The sequence below is a fragment of the Haliaeetus leucocephalus genome, unplaced genomic scaffold (assembly GCF_000737465.1).
Source record: "Haliaeetus leucocephalus isolate CR32 unplaced genomic scaffold, Haliaeetus_leucocephalus-4.0 Scaffold152, whole genome shotgun sequence".
Classification (NCBI taxonomy): Eukaryota; Metazoa; Chordata; class Aves; order Accipitriformes; family Accipitridae; genus Haliaeetus; species Haliaeetus leucocephalus.
Window position 1 is genome coordinate 1,989,593 of NW_010972588.1, and position 22,214 is coordinate 2,011,806.

Sequence of the window (22,214 nt, forward strand, 5' to 3'; positions counted from 1 at the left end):
GTAATATTAATACAATAGGAATATATTTTTTTTGCTTAGAGGTATGAGAAATTTGCAGTTATTTTAAGAAATTAATATATAATCCAAGGTATAGTGGGGGGACACATCTGTAAAGCTAGTGAGTAATACAAGAGTCACAGGCACAGATTTTTAAAGCTCTACTATTTAAAAAAGTATGGGGTTTTTATTTTTAAAAGTATATATTTGAAGAGAAGACAAATTACGCATTAGCTAACGGTTAAATACACCTTATCAAGTCAGCTGTAATATCTGAATATGGAAATAAATGATAACATTATATGTGCTTTCATTCATTAAGTCTTTTGCAAAAGACTTAAATTATCCTGAAACCTTCTTTAGTGGGTATTGTAATGTACTTTACAAATCATTTGGTCAAACATCAAGGTGAAAGCAGTTCCATCAACTTCAGGAACTTTAAAGTATCAGCGTAAGAATTTGTTCTGATGAATGAGGAGGAAGCACAGTTTGTGTCCAAGAGAGTTTCCTCCTCTCCTCTCGATCCTCTGTCAGAGGCTTAATGGGACAAGTTCTTTGCCTTAGCTCTGCTTCAGGTCCTCATCAATGAAAGGAAATTACCATTATTTCCCTATCTGCTCTGCTATAAGAAGAAATCATTTAAAATTGTGAAACATTCAGAGAAACTAATTTTTTAAGGCAATGTAAGCTCTGTGGTAGATTTTTATGTGTACATGTCCATGCTGTACTGAATTAACCTCTCCATAATAAAATCTTTTCCAGTCTCATGTGGAAATAAAATTTTAAGTCTGACTATTTCAAAATTAGATTCTGTGCCTTTCTAGAAAGAGCAGCTACTTGAGAAGCCTTTCAGAATGGCAGAACAGTGCCTGAGGGTACCAGATCTGTGCTACATGGGGAGGCACTTGAGTTTTAAGCAGAATTTTCAATACATGATAGAGAATCAAAACAGTGTTTCCAAGAGATTTCAGGTACTTTCCTGGTGTTACAAGTTTTCAATATTTTAAAGTCAAGAAGGAAAAGAGAACATAAAAATTAGTGTCAGGAGAAGAAAAAAGAAAGTCTTGCCAAGCATTTCTATTATAATGCTGAATAGTGCACTACTTGGCACTATCTGAAATGTTTCAAGACCCTCACAAGTTGGGAACAGAGACTTTCTATATATTCTTCTCACACTAATTAGTTGTAAGGATTTTACAAGATTTAGTTCAAGTGTTCCATTATGAAAACTGACACATACAAAACTTGGTATGTCAGCTGTCCTATGTACCCTACAGAAATAAACAAAATAAAAAGCTCGTTCTGAGCCTGCAAGCAGATTTTTTTTTTTTTTTTTTTAATCATATGACAGAAAACTGGCTTTGGTTAAGTTTGAAAGGATGTATATGTGTTTCCACCTGTCTAGACCTTATGTGTACAAAGGAAGCCATTTATATAAACAGCCATTGAGCCAATACATCATCCCAGACCTCAGCAGCAGACTTTTGATCCATTTCTCTCAGATTCTTTTTCCTGCAAAGCAGTTCAGTGCTCACTAAAACCACATGAATCTTTTCCAGTTCATTCCAACCCCAGACTGGTCTGTATTAGTCCCTCTGCAGACCTATGTTCTGTTATTTGTCAGTCCCCACTGCTTTTTTTCATTAAGGCTTCTGCACTGTTCCCTGGAGGCATCAACTGCCAGACCTCCCAAACTCTTATGATGCATATTGCTTAAATATACAGCTTTTGCTTACAGTAAGCATTACCTCTTTGCTGTCACAACCACATGTGTTTTGTGGGGCTGAGATAAAGTGAACAGGCACAAAAGAAAGACTAATGATTTCTAGATCATGATATGCAAAAATGCAAATCTAATAGCTACTGCCATGGTGATTGTACAAGTATCCCATCACATCTTCATCTTAATGAAGAATTATCTCTAAGAAGGTTAACTTTAGGAGGAAAATAATGTGAGACCTGTTCTCACAGAAGACTGCTGATCATCTTGTGTTCATAGTAAAGGTCATAGGACTTCCCTGAACTAATGCTGCTTTGAAATAAAGCACATCCATTGGGGAAAAGATAATCCATCCTGATTTTCAACTTGACAGTGAAAAGAATATTTCTTAAAACTTTGGAACTCATTCCATTAGCTACTTACCCTTGAAAGACTTTTTTTTTTTCCCCACAGATTTTGTTGAGAAGTGAGTTTATGATGAGATTTTGAGTTTATTTTGAGAGAGAGAGGTTTTTGCTGAGTGCTGTGGTACAGTTCTCAGAATGTGTGGATTGGAGTGAATGGTTGTCAATTTATTGAGGTTGGCAGGTGAAATTCAGTACTGATAAGTTAATGCATACTAGAGGAGATAATTTGAATTTCTCACACACGTTGCAGATTTCTAAATTAATTGTAGTCACTGAGGGAAGAGACTTGGGCAATGTTTTGGACAGCTCAGCGAAAACAGCTGTTCAGTGTGATACAAAAGGAAAATGCTAGGACATTTAAAAACAATTCTAAAAATTCTGAAATATTTTAATAACATTAAGATAATCTGTTACTATTTTCTTACATAGTGTTTGTTAGGTTCTGACACCTTCATATCAGGAATTGATTCATCAAGAAAAGACAGAATTCTAGAAAAGGGTGAGGAGAAATTCGTGTAAAGGAAAGCCTTTTTGTAAGGGTCTGTATTAATATTGTTTCATTTGAGGAGACTAAATAGGATTGGCCTTAAGAATAAGAAAAGCTAAACTGAGTTCTCCTATTTGTCTTTTCAAAAATTAATGTGGATCACTTGAAGTGGACTGTAAACTTTGAAGTGAAAATTGCTTTTTAAGAAAACAACCTTTAACTGATGGGGTGAAAATTAATTTACCCCGACAGCCAGATTATTTCATAATTGTCCAATAGGAAGTTTTTACTAAGGCAGGAGATGAAACACCACTGAAACAATCCACTGTGGAATTTCCCATGCTTAGTCCCATACTTAGTTTCCAATCACTTATCCTGATTACCAGTTTATGTGATAGTGATAATGATCCTGGCATGAGTACATACAATCAGCTAAGAGCTTTTGACGTTATCAGATCCTTCAGCTTTACTTTCCTTTCAGATCATCTGCAAAACCTACCCAATGCTGAAGCAAGACTGTATTTCTGCTCTAGAAAGGAGGAAAGGAAAGCAACGGGAACTAGAGATCAATTAAATTTGATGAATCTAAAAGTGCCACTTGCTAGAGACTCTTATTTCATTAGGCATACCTCACTTTTTGGCAGTATGGCTGTGTGACCATATTTCACTTTTTATCCATGAAACTGAATGAGGAGAAAACTTCAGTTTTCCACCTGGCAACTTTAGGTTCCTAAGAGCTATAATGCTGAACTTCATGGAAAAGACATATGAGATGCTTCAATGACTGTAGGTACCTTAACAACTAATGGAAAGTTGGTTCTAGTTTCTGTTAAGGTAATGTCTTAGGGTCTTCAAATCTACTTCTGACTATTAGGTGCTTGGTAACTTTGAAGCTCTGTCCCTCAATAGTTGTTAAGATAGAAGAACTTTCTCCAAGTTTGCATCAAGTTGCAGACTTGGTCTCCATCACAGCTGCTTCAGACTTTCTGCTAGGAAGAGAAAGAAAAGAAAGGTTGCTGCCACATTTTGAGCCTCCTTTTACATCCCTGTGTTTGTTACAGGTAGCTTTCTCAGCAGTATGATTCCTGACAGCTTTCACTCTCCAGGAACTTCTCATTAAAGTCTTGTTCATATCGCTGCTCCTCCTTATAAGATCATCAAAGAGCAGCATGAGCACTCCAAGAACGCTTCCGTACATTCAGGAAGTCACCTTTGCACCAGTTTCTGTTCAGATAATGGCTACCTTATGACACTAAAAAAGACTCGAGTCCTAATGATAATATTTAAAATGCCTTTAAAAATAACCCAAGTTAGACTGTTAGAAAGCTATTACTGCTTTAAAAGCTGATCTCATACAGCATTCCCAAATTAAAAGGTAACACGAGGAATTTCTACTTTTTAGTAACATGAAATTCTCATTGTTAAAAAAGGATGGGTAACTTCATCACTTTTCTCAGACTGACTATTCCTTAGATTGGGAGAAATAAGAAAGATTACTTTTTGTGAAAAATTGCTTACAGAAGTAGTATGTGTCAAGCATGTATTAAAAAAATTGAACCTTAGAATATGTATGATGCAGGTCGATTGCACAATTTTAAGGTGAGTAAGGAAATGGTGCTTGATAAAAATGAAGTTTAGAGTGCAGATGTTTGTAATAGAGATATAATTCTCAAACAATGCAAAAGCATACTGTTAGCTCTTACCTGTAGGAAGTCAAAAACCATTGCCACGTGTCTAAAATAAGCTCTAGTTTAGCTGTCATGCAGAAAAACAGTACAACAAAATGAGAGTACTACTTCCATGGTGTCCACCACCTGTTGGAATGTCTCAGTTGGAAATGTTTTCTGTGTCTGTTCTCGTTTGGGATAGGATGGACTAGAACAATGTATCCTAACCAGTTTATGCCATATCAATCAAAATCTGTATTTTTTTTGTTCATTATACATGGGTTACAGGCTGGACGGGTTTTGGGTGTTGGTTCCTTAGTTGCAGTTCTGAGGTACCTTAATCTGGAGGAGAGCTTAATGTTTGCAAAATGCAGAACTTCATTAGATTCCTAACCCTATTTTCTTTTTTTTTTTCTTCTTTTTTTCCAGTATAGCAAAACTTAACACTGTTCCTTTTTCCTTAATTTTCTTCCTTCTTCCTGATAAGAGCTGAGAAATCAAATATTCAGCTTGTCCATTAACAATTGCTAACTCAATCACTATACTAAAACACTTTTTCTTGTTTCTAAGACCAAAACTGAAAAAAAATGTATAATTTTTCTCTTAAGCATATGTATACATAAACAGTCATAAACACCCTGGGCTTTAATACACGCAAAAGGTGTTCTCATTTGCAGTTTGAACCTGTACAAAAACATATACATACTTTTAGAAATTCAGATTTAATTGCTGAATGGGGTAATTCCAGCTCTAATTTTGCCTCTAGTTTATGGTAGACCAAGTCTAAAAAACTTCTGTTAAACTGAAAACAAATGAATATCAAATAAAGTGCTGCTTGGGATACTTAAACATTAGGTTCACAGGATTAGCATACTAATGACAGTGCTATGAGAACACGGGACCTGTTATGTTTATTAATTGCAAATGTAATTTCTAGAATGTACTAGATTACTTGTTTTGCATATTATCCTTCTTAATTGCATGGAAGACCACGTCTCTTGGAAGAAAAAGACAGAAAAGCATGCACACATAATTTTCCCTGGCCTTTTCTGCTATTTTGATTCTATCTGCATGTTTGAGCTAGAAAAACAATGTATTTATATATAAAAAAAAAAAAAGCTCTACAATGTCTGAGCTTTATAAATGTTACCACAGGTGAGTGTAAGGAAATTATTTTCTTTTAGCAACTTACTTTTTTAATGTATATTAAAAAAGCATAGATAAATCCTAATCTTGCTGTTTGTTGATAGAGACACTTGGCTGAGTTCTGCCAGGTACAGAGTTCTCTAAGCATCCATCTTAACCTATGGCTATTGGGAGCACTCAGGAATTGACAGCAACAGGTCCTAATTAAGCAAAGCTAAAATTGTTCTATTGCATTTTAAAATTGCAATACACATGACCATAGCCCATAGGGAAGCTAATAAAAGATAATCCCGTGGTTTGCTTTGAATCAATTACTGTATGTCCCTTTCTGCCTGCAGGAATCACCTTGTCACATCCCTCACTTGCATCAATCCACCACTTCCCCTTCCCCCCTTCTATTTTTGTAATCCTGCCCTTTAACAAAAATAGTGTAGAGGATGACATAAAAAGGAGGGTTGCAGATGTACTGAAATATATGCAGTCTTTCTGCTACTTGCAGAAGGATTGCAAACAGCTGGTGAGTTAGTGTATTGTAAGCAAAATAGACTTATCAAATGAAGTATGAGGACTTTTTTATCTTTATGAAAGTAGGAGGCTAATACAGCTAGCCTGAGTTGGTCATATTCTGCCACTAATCTACACAGAGATGTTTTCAAGGAAATGGAATGTTTTACTTCAGAATTGATATGTCTTTATTATAGCAAGCAAGATAGCTTTCTCTACACTTTCTGTCTTTTTTTCTTCACCTTAACATCTATGGCAGGAGTCAGTTGTGATGGATTCTGTGGTGATTTGAAGGAAGGATAGTGTCTTACCCATACTAAATTCACCTTTTCTTGCTACTTAAGACTTGAACTCTATACAAAAAAGCTACAGTATTCACCTATTATGATCCATGCTAAAACAGAATTTATGAAAGGTATGTGATCACTGTTGAAGATGATTAAAAAAAAAAATGTAAAAATGTTTAACCAGTATTATTGTTACCTCTTCAGTTGTAGGGCACTGCCTGGCTCCATTTGAACCACATGTACAAGAGGAAAATAAGACAGGTGTAATTTGCATAAATTATCAGAGAGAATCATTATAAGGAAGCATGTAAAAGTGGATATGCTAGATTCTGGTTGATCCCTGCCCTCCCTGTGGCAGAGTCATCTCCCACAGGCATTTTCTGAAGAAGGATTGGAAATGAAAGTGGGAAACGTTAATTACAGATCAATATCCCATGGAAACTCCTTTACTGGACCAATATTTTCAAAACTGGGGGGCAAGTCAGAAACTGAAAGAGGATGGGACAGAGGATGAGCTGGTTTCTGTACTGCCTTTTCCTTTTCATTGTTACAGCTTCTGATCCGATATAGTTCCTATGTAGCTGAATAGACGGTCTTTATTGCAAAACAGGAAGAGAGTGGCTGAATTAAAATGTTGCACTTCTTCCTCCCAACTGGATGCATTGTTTTAAATAAATAATATATTTCAGGGATTTTACTTCCTTTCTTCTCTATTATCTCCCTGGCCTCCTTGCAGAAGTTACAAGGTTTTTCTTTCAAATGATGTTGTGTCGTAGCATTTACTTTTTTTTGTGCATTTTCATTCTGCTCTGTGGACCAAATAAAGTAATTTGGGAAACCACAGTATTACCTTTTATGTTCATGACAGTCTCTTCCTGTCTATCCCTGGGAAGTGGCAAACTGATACTATCTGTAGATTTTATGTACTTATAAAATCCATGTTCATCTTCTATCTACAGATTTCTGCAGGAAAACATGAATCAGATTTTTCAAAGAGCTATTATAGTACTGAAAATATCACAAATCTTATAACAGTGTGATTTCTAAAATACAGAATGATATCCAGCAAGGAAGTGCAGCATCTTAAACTTTACATATTTTATGTCTGACTTTGAAAAGCAGAAGAGAAAAAAAAGATATTTTCAATTTAAAAGTGGGTTTAGTATCAATTTATATTTAAAAACTATTTTGACCATGGGAAACAAACATACTGTGCCATTAAAGCTTATATTGCAAGTAGTAGTGAAATCATTAATTGCTGAAAAGGCATAGAAAGGAAAAAAAGTAAAAGTTACATTCAACAAAATAAAGGAACAATCTGATTCAGTTTAATACCTCCTGTTTCCACTGAAGGCAACTTTGCTGTTGACTTTAGCATAACCAGTTGGGTTTTTATGGACACAGACTTTCAAACACTGCTTATGTGCAGTACAATATGAATTTACATGCAATCTTATCTGTAAAGGTGTAGTAAAAACCCTATGAAGTATAAATCCACAAAAGATATGCAATGCATTATTGCATTTCTGGTCTTTTGCTGTAATGTAATTTTAGTTTAATCCATAATCTGAGTATTCACGATATTGATATCTATACAGGAAATATTTGCATAGATATTTAATGAATGTGTTTGATTCAAAATACTATGTTTCTTGTGTCTATAAAATGAGAAAAAAGCTATTATAATGAAGAAAATTAAATATAAGTGATATGGAGGGAAAAAAAAAAGTTTGGCCAAGTCACATTTCCTACAGAATTTTAACTTGCAGTCAATCTACTTCACTGATGTAAACTTAAAACTGCATAAACTATAATAGTAAAGTTATTTTATCTAATGGATTCAAATACCAAGTGTCAGATACGGTTTGAATAATCATTTCCCCAAAGGAACTTTGTAGCTTGACCTTTTTGATTTTATTACAATGGACTACCTTCCCACAAGCCTTTCTAAAGTAGCACAACACCATCTGTTGGTACATTATGTATTTATGTATTTCCTATGTAAACATCTTAGAACAAATTTTTAGTACTTTTATTAAGATAATTTGAAACAAACTATTGGGACATATAAAAACCGGCAGTGCTGATTGATGTATTTTTGCTTTAATACAGTGTTGGTATCTTTTTTTTTTTTTTACATGACAGCATGTAATTTATAGTTGTGCCGTAGAAGACGTACCAAATAACCAAGATTTTTTACATTAGTCTTATAGTAGTATACAGTTTCAATTTGTCTGATGTAGATGCTGCTGCTGCTAATGATTTTACAGTCTATGAGGAACAATCCTATATTACTGTTAAATTTTACTGATACGAATGCTTCTCTTTTGAAGTACGTGACTGACTGCAGTGATATTCTCAGAGCCTAAAAACTTCTATGTCCATTTCCAGCTAGTGCCAACCACTTTGAGACTTTGCTTCTTGTAGGATGGCGATGAAGTAGTGAGGCAGTCCTTATGAATTCATGATGAAATGTATTGCTTTGATTGTTTAGCATATGTGTGTGAGGGGAGATAGGCCTTTCTCTTGTGGAACCTAAACCAGAAGAAACAAAAGTCCAAGCAAGTGCTAAGCTGTAAGATCTAAGCAGCAAACTCTGTTTCCCTGGTTGGTGTTCAGTTCCCTGCTTCTGTTTTGAAATAGTGAAATAGAAGAAACAGCTCTGCACTAAAATACTGTGATGGTAAGCATAGTCAAAATAATGCCAGCATTATACAGATGGATTAGACCAAAATAATCAGCTTGCAGGTGAGGTATTGCAAAGCTATTGGAATCAAAGATGCTAATACCAAGGCAATGACAAGGTGGGGTAATCTTCTGGAGTGCGATGAAAAAATCACTTTGAACTCTTGCTTTCCTTGATACATCAACAAATGACAGTTGCATTTAAATAGTGTTTCATATGTTCCGAGCCCTGTCTGGATTCTTGCAGTGCTGTGCTGAGGAAAGTTCAGAAGTATCACTGATGCTTATTTTTGCTACCACAAAAGCCAGCTGGTTTTCCCAGGAACACCTAATGGGCCTGTGGCTCAACTAGGATTCTTCTGACTCCAGCCTCATCATTGTTTTTTATATATGCCAATCACCTTGAGCTGGCCAGTGGTATTCTGGGATCCAGGTGTCTGAATGAACTCCACAGTTACATATAACAAGCCACAGAAAACAGTAAAAGAAAGAGAAGAATCCAAACCCAGCAAAGATCAAGGATATTCCAGGTAGGAACACATGAGTAACCTCTCAGAAGATATACAGAGAGGGAGAGAAAGGCAAAAAAAGTAAAAGTTGTGACAAATAAAATTAGTCTTATAGGGACTGGAGGTTATAGAATCTTTTAGGCAATCTCCATACCCCACAATATGATGGTTGTCAAAGAATTAGACCACAAGTCTTGCAAAATGTATACCAGAAGCCAGACTGCTTCACTATCAGGCAAAAAGTTGCAAAATTGCACCCAAGTTCTTCCTTAGTTTGAGATTCATAAACAAGATGTGTTATTGAATAGGTATTATAAAAAGAGAGCTCTGTGGAGAATTACCTTCCTAGGACTTATTTTCATCTTTGAACATGAGGACTTTTTCCCCTAATCTTGCAACACTGCTAAATAGGTTGTTATCTCCAAGAGTGTCTCCTCATTTTTTTTTTTTTTTAATGACTGTGGATGACTACTAAGAATTACTCATTATTTTTTCTACTTTATGTTGTTTAAAAGATTAAATTACTCAAAACCCCTTGTACATAGGGGGTTTCAGTCTCTCCTTCCTATAAACTGTTTCTTCATTTCATATTGAACTAGGTATTGTCTACTGCTGATGAAGGTATTGGCTCTCATTCTGTTCATTGAGGCACAATGGGACACTTGCTTCATAGCAAATTATCTGACTTCTACTGCAGAAATATTAATAATTAGTGTTGTTCCCATGTTCATATTTCCTGATTCTCTGCCAGTCCTTTTTTTGTCCTCATGTTAGGAGCAGTGTCAATGCCTTATAGGCCAAAGGTAAGACGGTCCATGAAACATTCTGGCTGTTTAGGAATGTAAGTATGTAGACACGTTTTCCTTCCTAGATGACTTCTGTTCTTCCTGTCTTGGAGATCTGGAAATGACACTGTGTACCAGCATGTGAGTTATAATACCAAATGAAGTCTCCCCTTCTCAATGGGGAGAGCGCCTGTCTAAGAAAATCAGTCACTATAAACATAATTTGCAAGGAGTACATGCTTAGCCAAATTAGCAGTCTTCTGTTTCAAACCAAAGTTTTGGGATGGAGTCAACTGAATATTCTGTTAGAATGCTAAATTAGCAATTTAAATCAGCAAGCCTCATGACATATTCCTGTGTGCACCTATGCACCTTTCTCTGTGTGAGCTATAGTATACATTCACTTCAGTTTAAGAGTATTGTACATGGTAAAAGAATCTACTGTTTTGTTTGACCATATGAGAATTAGTGAAGTAATTTAGAGTAATTATCACAATAGACCTTGGGGGAAAAAAACTAGAAAAATATCAGTAGTGATTTACCTGGATTTCTAATCCCTCAGGGACTTTTCTGTGGATTGAGTCAGTATGGGCAGGATTCTGCAAGTCTTCAGGATATTACAGGTTGGGAGCTTCAGTCTAAAATCACAGAATCACACAGAATGGTTGAGGTTGGAAGGGACCTTTGGCGGTCATCTCGTCCAACCCCGTGCTCAAGCAGGGCCACCTAGAGCAGGCTGCCCATGACCATGTCCAGGTGACTTTTGAATATCTCCACAGATGGAGACTCCATGACATCTCTGGGCAACCTGTGCAAGTGTTTGACCACCCTCACAGTGAAAAAGTTTACTTATGCTGAGAGGGAACCTCCTGTGTTTCAGTTTGTGCCCATTGCCTCTGGTCCTGTCACTGGGCAGCACTGAAAAGAGCCTGGCTCCATCTTCTCTACTCCCTTCCTTCAGATATTTGTACACATAGATGAGATCCCCCCTGAGCTTTCTCTTCTCTAGGCTGAACAGTTCCAGCTCTCTGTCTTTTCCTCATGGGAGAAATGTTCCAATCCCTTAATCATCTTCATGGCCCTAGAAGTTTCTTTTTTTTTTTTTTCCCCTAAAGTAATCATGATTTATCCAGCCAGACTATTCAACACAGCATCCTTATCCCTGCAGAGCACTTCATATTTTCCTAGAAGGTATAGAAATTCTAGTAAGATGTAAGGACAGTGTCCCCTAACATGCACTCTATGATTGAATGTTTACATCTACTAGAATTGTTAGTTTTATTTGTGGAAGTGTTTCCACTGGTCTGGGTCCATGCCAGACTTCTCCCAGGATTTGTATTAGTGACTGGAGAAAATTTCCCTGAGCAACTAACGAATAAAGTCCACTTTCTGCAGTCGGTTATAAATGTGCGTACTGTTACAGGGAATGATCAAGGTACAAAGAGTTCCTTTCCAGGGCAAAGATTTGTGTCATGGTTGCTATAACACTAACCCACTCTCAGGCACAGGCACTCGGTAGAAGTAGTGAATGAACAATGTAACTGCTGCCTTTGGAGCTGGGTAGTATCTGATCCCAGTTCCAAATGTATTTCAGAGTCTCTCAAGCACAGTGTTACATGCAATCCCACATCTGCCACTTACTGGTAGGTTCCCACCTGCCTGGGGTCTGCAAATGGGGAATCTGCAAATGGCTCTGTCCTGCTGCTCCTGGCTGCTCTTTTACACCTTACTCCTGCTGCTCGCAAGCTACATTGTTTTTTCCACGCACAACTGTGGCAGTAAAGCAAAAGCTTCAGAATACTTAAACTAAACTTGAATTATGAATGAGAGGAAATCACTAGTTTTGAATATATTTTGCCTTTTTACTTTTGCCACTCCTTGGACTCTGACTTTGGTTCAAGTCACTAACCAGGCAGAGCTTCTGACCTTGGGCTGCAGTCTTGATTCTTGCAATGAAGTTACCTCTCACTGGGAACAGGAGCTCCCTTTTAAAATTATCTCAGTCACCATACACTTGCATGGGGAAATTCCAGACTTTGTCCCCTCTCGCCTGACTTCGTGTAGGAAGTGACATACAAGATCATGTACTGGTAAATCTGGTTTTGTACCATTTGAGACTTATATAATATGAATGTTCAGTTTCACATCTGTTTTGTAGCTGGAACACAGAAAAAACTATAAGCATACACATACTAGAACAGTGGAGATGCCTCAACTAATTTTAAACTATCTAGCTGCAGCAAGATTAAACTCACTGAGGCCTAATGTATCCTCTTCTTTGGCCCACTGTGAGCTCAACTCTGTTACTCTAGTATTGCATCTAAGTATCTACTATAGTGCAGTCTGCAACTTAGACATCCCACAGACTCTTCAATATTATTAAGTCCTCATTACAAATTTTGTAATCCACAATAAAGATTACCATCATTAATGTGTCTAAGACTATGCCAATACCACATCTAAACTGATTTTGGGGGGACTCTCACAGTAATTCAGAAGAAAAGAAGTTGGTCGCTTTCTAGTTTAGGTAATTGGAGAACTAAATTTTGCAAATTGAGTTTTTCTTTTTGGCATGTTCATAATGACAAACAAGATAGTTTCTTGGTCTGAAGATTATTCATTTTAAGATCTTTTCCACCCTGCTATACAATTTCCAAGAAGTGGATTTGTTTGTGAGCTTTAAGCCATTGCAGACTAATGTATTCTGAATATGAAGTCTCTTTTTGAGCTGTTAGGATTAATTATCTCAAATTACAACCATAGGTAGCAAACCAATCATAACCATTAAGCTATTATATTATCTATCATAATTCTTATTCTCATTCTGTGGACATTTATGATAGACTAGGTTAGGCTCTCCTGGAGTATATGTTCTTGTTATATGCTTTTTTGGGAAGTATTTTTCTCACTAGATGGATACCATACACAATATACCCATTCTGTAAATTCACATCAGTGTCTTCTGTTAAAAAGAGAAAACATCACCAATGAGGAACTGGTGGCATTAGAGATATGAGGTAGGAAAAACAGCAGAAGGTTCCCTCTAATGCTCTGTGTAAACATTTCTGTCTATGTCTGTCTATCTGGCTATCAAGTTGGCACTGAAAAGTCAGTATTAGCTGCAATATTTAGGTCTGTAATTAAAACACACCATTAGCCATGATTAATTGGCCTAAATGGAGAAATGACCTGGTCATATGGATACTAATTCTGGAGTTAACTTATTTAGCCATACCATAGTAAAAGCCTTCAATCTCTTTTCAAAATGACAGCAGCACTTGAACTGCTAAATCCTGTGGTGATCAGTCAAAGTTCGATTCTTAAATGTATGCTTTTTGAAAATATAAATCATCTCCTGAATTACTCAGACATTTTAAATCATTTCACTTATAGTGTCTTTAGTGGAAGTGTATTAACAAACAAGAGTAGAAATATTTTGAAATTATGAAATCTTACAGCTTTACTTAGTACAGATAGGAATTTTGTTTGCATGATAAAATCTAAAAAAAGAACAGGAATACATGAATAATAATGATATGCAGCTGCACTACTGAAGGTGTTTATGAAATTGTTTTGATCCATACTTTATTAAACTGATTTACTAAGCTTTCAGGTTCATAGAACATAATTGTACTGTAGCTTATACTATGTACTGTCATTCAGGAACTAATAATTTGTTGGTAAGTTCCCTTCTATCTTGGAAGTCAGTAAGCTCTCTGAAACTCTGATTATCTTCGTAATATTATTTCTTAATCTTTAATGATGACACATGGGTTTTCTTTGTTCTTAGTAACAGTTTGGTGTCAACATAATGTTTTTAAGAGCAGTCTTTCTTCCCAAACTAGGAAAGATCTCAATGATTGAAGTCCACTGGTATGTTTAATACACTTAAGTTGGCCAATGCTTTATTCTTTAGAGGAGACAAACATACAGCCATGTGACAAAGTGCTACCTATTCCATAGCCAGATGATCCGTATAGCATACCATTAGTAGCAATTACAAACTAAAATGAAAAATCTTTTCATCACAGCAGAAAACCCCCCAAACCTTAGGCATCTAGTCAACATCCAAAATCTGGAAGGTGATACGACTCGTGCTGAGCACTTACAGGTTCCATGGACTCCTGCAGAAGTGGCAGGTCCCCAGCAAACTCCTAGCATCTTTACAGCTATCATCACCAATTGATTCTGTTTATCCTTTTCCTTGCAATCATAAAAAGAGAAGGTGGAATTATGGTGAAGGAATTTTTCTGGTGGAAAAATGTATGTAAAGCATGGGTTTATAATTTTAAAGTGTACAGATAAATGGGACATAAGCCTTGAAGTTCAATTAGTGAGAAAAAAATATTTTTAGGCTAATTTTCTGTTGTTATGTTTGTTTGTTTTTTCCCAAATGAAGTATTTGAGTGTCCGTGTTCTTCTGAATTACTCCTAACACTTCAGCTAAACTCCAATGTTTGTTAATAGGCTAACAATGGGAACTAACATACAAATCTAGTGCAAGCAGATGCTTGGTAAAGACAGATTTTAGCATCTAGTTTCCTGGAGGTTAATGTGGACAATGAAATAAGATTAAATGAAAGAGTTTTCTTTAGTTTATTTTAAAAAAGATTAGAAAGAGGGACTCACATAAGAGAGTTCAAATACATAAAAAACTGCTGCAGAGGGGAAAGGAATAATCAGCTCCCCTCACCCTTAGCAGGTAAAATGAGAAGTTCCAGGCTTAAATTATAGTAAGGGAGATTCAACTCTAAGGCAAACTTCACAGCAGTAGGATAGTAAAGCACCGTAATAGAGAGGGAAGTGGTAGAACATGATGTCTTTCAGCTGTGTTTTTCTGTGGTTACCATGAGAGTTTTACCATGGCTTTCATTTTGCTTCAGGACAAGAAAGTCCTACCCAAAAACTTCACTTGAAGTAGCAGTATTTTATCTTCCTAAACTGTGTGAAGGAATGGGACATATCACTAATTCTGGAATCTGTGCAAAGGGTCTCTGTTGGCATCCCCAACATTACATGTTAGATGGATCTACTTCACTTTTTCCTTGTTCCAAGACAGGTGAGTTCCTCAGGATGATAGATGGCTTGCCAACACTGCATTGTTATTGCTGAAATGCATCAAGGCAGAGAGACATCTAATTTTAGTAGGGTGAAGGGGGAAATTCTCGTAGTCATAACTTCTTTAATAGGTTGCCTCAAAAATACAAGGCTGTGAGAAAATTGTTTTCTTTTGTTCTGCTGTGTCTGCCTCATTCTGTTTCTTTTCCTCTGTTTTGTTTTACCCACCTATATATTTTGGACTTAACTTTGAAGTTAAGCTCCTCCTCCATAGTTCCCAGCATTTGGACTGTGCACAACAGAATCCGAGGGGTTTATTTCAGGTATCTGACGGACTGATCCAAGGTCCTTCAAAATTTGTTAATAGAGAACTGAGGAATCTGATGAATGCAACAGGAACGAGATTTCTTGTCTCTTATCTTGTTTCATGATCCTTTCTCACAAGGACAGAACACTAGTAGCATTTAGTGGCACTGAATGCTACTAGCTCTGAAGCATTCACCAGTTATTAGTCTTGGGGGTCAATTTGTCTGAATTTTCAAAAAAAGAAGCTTGCTTTCCAAGTGTCATCTGACTTTCCGGTATGTTTGCTGTGTCTTCTAGTTGCTATTTTGAACCTGAGGGAAGACCCAGGTGGTCTACTTCCTTTGTTCAATGATTGGGAGTGACTATCAGGCATCCTGTATTTAACTTGTATTTGAGTCTTTTTAGAAGGAGAAAGGCTACCCTGTCCTCTCCTGCTTCTTTCTGAGCCACGTCTCTTGTCCTTTTCTGTGTCTGCAGTGGCACTCCGCTAGATTCCAGTTTTTCCTCTCTACTCCACTCCTCCCATGAGCAGTACTTTCCAAGCTATTTTTTCTGTCTCTCTCTTTCTAATTCAGATATCTGAAGGTTTAGCTTCTGGTAAATTTGGTTACTTGTAACCCCACACCTCTGTCTCCTTCAGTTATGCCACGGTGAGGATGGTTTTGAGTGGTGATAGGTGGCCTCATAAGCCTACCAAGCAATTCTGTGTGCCCTTAGCACCTGAAAGAGAGCTTCATGAAAAGCCTTGCTCTGTGTCTGCATACCAAATTCATACTGAGAAGGTGGCAAGAAAGTGGTATCATTTTGGACAACAGTGACATGCTGCTCAGAATTATTTTTCTTCCCTGTCTGATCATTTGTTTTAATATCACTGACTTGAGAAGGTGAATCTCAAAATAACCCCATTCTTAAATACATCCATTGCAAATATTAATTCAAAGGGACTTTACATGCTACGGTGAAATCAACCCACTCTGTCTCAGACTTATTTCTTACTTCCATGGTCTTGTTTTTACATACTGCATTGCTCTTGCCAACCTTCCAGCTCTAGCTGGCCTCTCAGACCTATCTTCCAATAATGGAAGGAAAAACAGACTTCCAGTTCAAAGCAACACTTAAACTAAATTATTTGTGTGATGACCCAAATCTAGCACAAACTTAGTGTTCACAAGTTCATCCTTGAAGCTGAAAAGTGCAAGAAGTCAGGAGTATGTAAAGTTGGATGTAGGTACTGATTGTAGCAATTCATTTATACTAGAAATAAGAGCATCTTCCTATCTATTAAACAAAATTTTGTTCTTATTCTGAATGGCTCCTGTATACAGAGATAGTGTGAGCGTGAAAGAGGTTAGGCTGGGTCTTAATCCTGTCTGTGCTGTATATCCCTGTTGTGTGGAGCTCACAAACATTGTTGAGATTGTGTCTGAACTGCACTATGGGAAGGTAAAGCTGTTTAAATTAGAAATACCTGCATTCATAACCTGAAGATTTCCTCTATCTTCAGTGCCAGTTTGATCTTTTATTTACACTGACCCAATGTTCACCTATAATACATGTTCAGTGATAGTAAAGTAAACCATAGCAATGAGTTCATCCATCCTGAGGTTCTTCACTGGGTCTGTAAAAAAGGAGTGCATCACCAACATGTTTAACCTGCTACTGGAACTGAATCGGGTAGACTCTGCAAGCTAAACTTAAGGCTGAAAATTGCAGACTACACAGTTTGGTGTTAGGCTGTGTATAAACAGTGGGTATAAACACACAAAAAACCCAGAAGTGTTGTGTGAGGCAGACAGAGCCCATAACACACTAAAGGGGGGAGGGGGTGGATAGCATTCATTAACGTAATGATTCAGAATCCATGAATTGGGATATGATATGTTTGAAAGAGGTGGCTAAACCATTTTTTTTTATTTGTTTATCTATTAATTATATTTTTTTTCAAAGAACAGAAGATCAGATTTATGGGGTCACAAGTACTTTGTTACTGGGGAGAGTGAAGCTGCACAACACAATTTAACCGTGTCTTGTAGATTAGCAATATATGTACCTTTTATTCTAGTGAGTAGTTCCAGTCCTTAGATGAGAAGCTAAGACATTTTTAAAGATGTATCAGTGCTCTCATTGCCTCAAAAGTCTTACACTGTGCTTTGCATAGGCTAGATTTTGAGAATGCTTAGAAACATTAAGATAATCACAGCTACTTGTTTATGAAACATTGCCTCAAGAGGACAGCATATTTCAGAGGGTTTTTCCAGGTGTTCTTAAGATATTGGCTTTAATCCATAAAGCTTTCAGTTATTTCAACCATGCCTTCTCCCCTTCACTTCTACACAATTAAGAGCATAAACAATTGACATTAAATCCCTCTTGATTTAAAAAGGAAGATCCTCTTATCAGGGAGTTTCCTGTAAGTGGGAACAGACTCTGCTACTTCACTATCTCCGGGCCACCTGCTTTGCCTATGTGATTTTGATATTCTTCTCAGAAAGCTGAATGTCTGCCCACCCTCTCTTTCACATTCTTTGAGAGATTATAACAATACAGTGTAACTGTGTGAGAGCTATTGTGGATTTATGATTGTAGTTGGTGAATATTATTATGTACCCTGTGGATAGTCAATTATATGTGGCATATATTGTAGATTTTACATTTTGTCTGCTTTAAAAATTTCTTCAAGTGCCTAGAGCCAGGGTTAGGTGCTTAAGTTGTAACTTCAAATAAATAAATACATTAAATAAATAATTGAAGCATGCAGTTTCAGATAATAAAGAGAACTGGCTCCTGGGTAGAAAACACTGTAAGTCTTAAACCAGCAAAAGCTTTAATAGAGGAGGTGAAATAAAAGCCCCAAAGAATTTCTTCTCTGCAAAAAATAGAAAAACCCCACAACCCAAACTAACAGGATTTATGCTTGGTGAATTAGAAGCTTCATTATATATGGTACAAAACTAATTACTAGGGAGCATTTTATTTACCTCTAATTTCTATTTAATAGCCACTGCACTTGTCATTGCAGGTATGGTTACAAAAGTATGGCTACCTTCCACCAACTGACCCCCGAATGTCGGTGTTGCGCTCTGCAGAAACCATGCAATCAGCTATAGCTGCCATGCAGCAGTTCTATGGCATTAATATGACAGGAAAAGTGGACAGGAACACAATTGAGTAAGTAACCAGTACTGAACTGCTCTTGACTTTTCTGTTTCAAGCAGGGTAAAATAGAACTGGAAAAACTTTATAAAACATGAAGCAGGGTGACTGGGCTATACAAATAGTGTTGCAGCTTCAGATGGGGAGTTAAAATGTTTCTCTCTCTCCTTACATCTTTTTTTTTTTTTTTGTCATCTTCTGTATTTCATGGTAGTAGGAAGTCACCTGCCTAACTGCTGTCTGCCTTTGGGCATGTGATGTAAAGAAAATGTTTCAGGGTTAACTAAAGAAAGGGCAAAAAGGTTATCAATGTGGAAGTGGAGAAACCTATTCAAAATTGGCAAGAATACATGAAATGTTTCACAGTGGAAAGAGTATTTTCTTACTGGAAAATCTTTAGTGTAAATTGCCTTATCCTTATTGAAAAAAATTTTAGCATGCTCCACTGGCCCATTCATTTAATGGTTTCCAGTAACAAAAGACCAAGTATGGTCATTTTAACATGCAGTAAAATTGGATTAGTTTTGCATGCCCTTTGCAATTCTGAAGTTGTGTAAGGCTGCCAGTGTCTGATTTTACTGACAGACTGAACACAGGGAAACTTTGTGAAACAGAGCTATTAAAAGGCACTTCCAAACAACTCTATACTATAACAAATTTAAAAAATGTGCCAGGAAAATATGAAAAAAAAAATAGTATTAGTACACAGTTAAGAAAATGTACCTGGGATTAAGAATTGAAGTGCTTGTTGTACTCATTCCAGTTAAAATGTGATAAAGATTATCTTGTGATTTTAGAAAAAGTTACTTTGCTTGAAAAGCAAACAATAACAAATAGTACTGTCACTACATATCCAACATTTACTTTATTGAAATATGTTTCTACTCTCTAAAATGCTTTTTGGGGGGGGTGTCCTCCTTCATTTCCCATTTACCAGCCTCAACATGATGTGTCACCTTCCGTTATTCTTTTTTGGTAAAGTAGTTGACATGAATGATTTTTCTATCATTTAGAGTTTAGGGAAGAGACTACCCAAAATGCTGGCAGGATTGGAAAAATCATTTTATTCCACTGGCATATGCATTATTGCATTGAAAAGCAATAAAGCAGAGCAGATTTTAGGGCTGCCCTAAGGGGAGGTGAGTTGATCACACGTCCCTCAGTTTAGGAATTTAAAGGACCTCAGAACATGCAGTGCAATAGCAGTAAATGCCTTGTGAGAGACTCATGCTCAAAAGTATGTTTATGATCCAATCTGCAGGGTGGAAAGGCTAGGTTCTTTATATAGCTTCAGTCGTTGATCCTTGAGTGGAGGGTGCTGCTATACCAGTCACTCGTAGCCTTTTAAAGACACATTAGTGGCAGCTTTGTAAGAGGCAATGTATTTCACTAAAAGGAAAAGAATCTGTTCACAGTTAAGAGTACAGAGAAGATAGGAAGTGGTAACCTAAGGGAAAGCGGAGGCCATCTCTTAGTTTAGAGTATCAGCTAGCCAGCTGAAAAAAAAAACCAAACCAAAAACACTTCAATTGCAAAGGAAAGTGGTTTATGTTTGCTAAATTGGGCTTGTTGGCCAGCACGTCAGCAAGGCTGTCTTCACTTCTTCTGCAATGTAAGAGTCAAAGAAATCCATCTATGCAGCAGTCCAAAACATTAATTTTACAATCTGGTGGATAGTCAGTCTTCCAAACCTTTTGATGCATGATTTTCTTCTACACAGAAAGATATATTAAAATATGGCAATTCTTAGCTACATATAACTCATGCTGGATGAATTCTGCATTTATTTACACAGTTGGAGTTGCATTAACTTGAGCCAAGTTGGGAACAGAACTGATTCTTAAAGACTTGTCACATATGCATTGGTGTTGAGAAAAAAAAATAAACTCAACTAAACTGTGGCCTCAAGTTACCATCAATTAACACCATTGAATATTCTTGGAAGATATGACTATATAACAAAGGATAATTTTTTTTTCATTTGTTCATTTATTGCAGTATTTTGTAAACATTTGAAATAATTTTCCCTTTCATCTACAGAGAAAGTATACATACTGTCTTTTGGCCAGCAATATGTGACAGTTTACCATTTGTTTCTCTGTGATTAATATGTTATAATCACATACAATATTGGGATTACAAAATAAAGAGAACAGCAGGAACCTCATAAAACCAATATGTTCTCATCTTGTGCATGAGGATTTACCTGCTTCTCTAGCATGTCTTGAGAAGAGATTATGATGTGCCTCTTCGTCTTCAGAAGGACAAACAATTAAAAGAAGTTACACTAGTAACTTGATAGGAACCAGCTTTGGGGATATTAACAGAGAAATAATGTCCTCCAGCCACATCACCAAAAGTCTTCTGGAGGGATTTTGTTGCTCATAAAAAACAATAATCCCTCAATGAGTGTTTTGGTATGCATAAATATGAACAGTGTTCATCTTCCCCCTACTACTCACCATTCACTTGTTTTTGCTATATTTTTAAATTTGTTTCCCAAGTGGCTTGAAAAGCATGATGCATGCTTATTGCTGGGGATAAGGAAGAGTGAGTGGTAGAAAGAGACATCATTATAATGGTGTAAAAATATGAGAGATGTTCCGAATACTAGTATCATGACAATGGTAAACCCAATGAAAATACTGTCTGACATTTGCATGGCGTGCCACAGTATTTCCTGTGATTCATTTATATGTTACAAAACACAGTCAATGATTCATTAAAAAGGAGTCTTCTGAAAATGGACCCACTGTTGGCATCCTGCTCTTTCACATCCCTAAACCAAACATACCAAGTAGAAAAAGACTAGTTGTCTTTTCTTAAAGTTGCTTTACATGTTTATTTCCAAAACATGTTTTGCAGTTTAAAGGGGTATATTACAAACTTCCTGGTATACAGATAGAAAGGTTGTGTATAGGATGCTGACTAAATCTATGCAATAGTAGCAAAGCATTAATTTTAATTTAATGCCATCCTTTATAAATAAATGGCAAAAGTGCTTATTTTAATGCTCAGATGAGCTTCTAACCAACTTTACTTCAAGGTTTATAATCAAGATGTAATCATATTTATGTGTGACCTCTGCTGTTTATATATTAATTATCAGTCACAGAGTAAGAGTGAATGGTAAATTTTGAGCTGTTGAAATTGATTCAGTGGTCTATTTTATTAGTAAATGTTTTTGTACAAAAGCTATACATAAAGTCTTGTACCCTCAGCAAAATTCAATGAGAAGCCTTGCAGACAAATCATCATCAGTAACGGAGCTGAAATACAGTATCTTACATCACTCTTTGACTGCTTCCTATCACTTAGAGGAGTGTCAGTAAAGTCCTGTAATAGCGAAGTACAGTAGGGAAGAGTAAAGATGTTTAGAAAACATATCTGTCTCTCCTCACAAGAAGTTTAAGGGTACCATTCAGTAGTTTTCTTAAATAAATGTCTATAGTTTTTCCAGCCACTAAGTCAAGTTGCAGTAAGTCAAGTTGGACTCTCCCTTT

The 22,214-nt window shown here is 36.5% G+C and overlaps 1 protein-coding gene across 1 annotated transcript in view; it reads left to right on the plus strand.

The window, feature by feature from the left end:
- Positions 1–22,214, plus strand: part of MMP16 (matrix metallopeptidase 16 (membrane-inserted)) — a 179,895-nt gene that overhangs the window by 69,263 nt on the left and 88,418 nt on the right. The window contains exon 2 of the mRNA XM_010562009.1: positions 18,578–18,726. Coding sequence (XP_010560311.1) covers positions 18,578–18,726 — 149 coding nt within the window. The remainder of the gene's footprint in view (positions 1–18,577; positions 18,727–22,214) is intronic.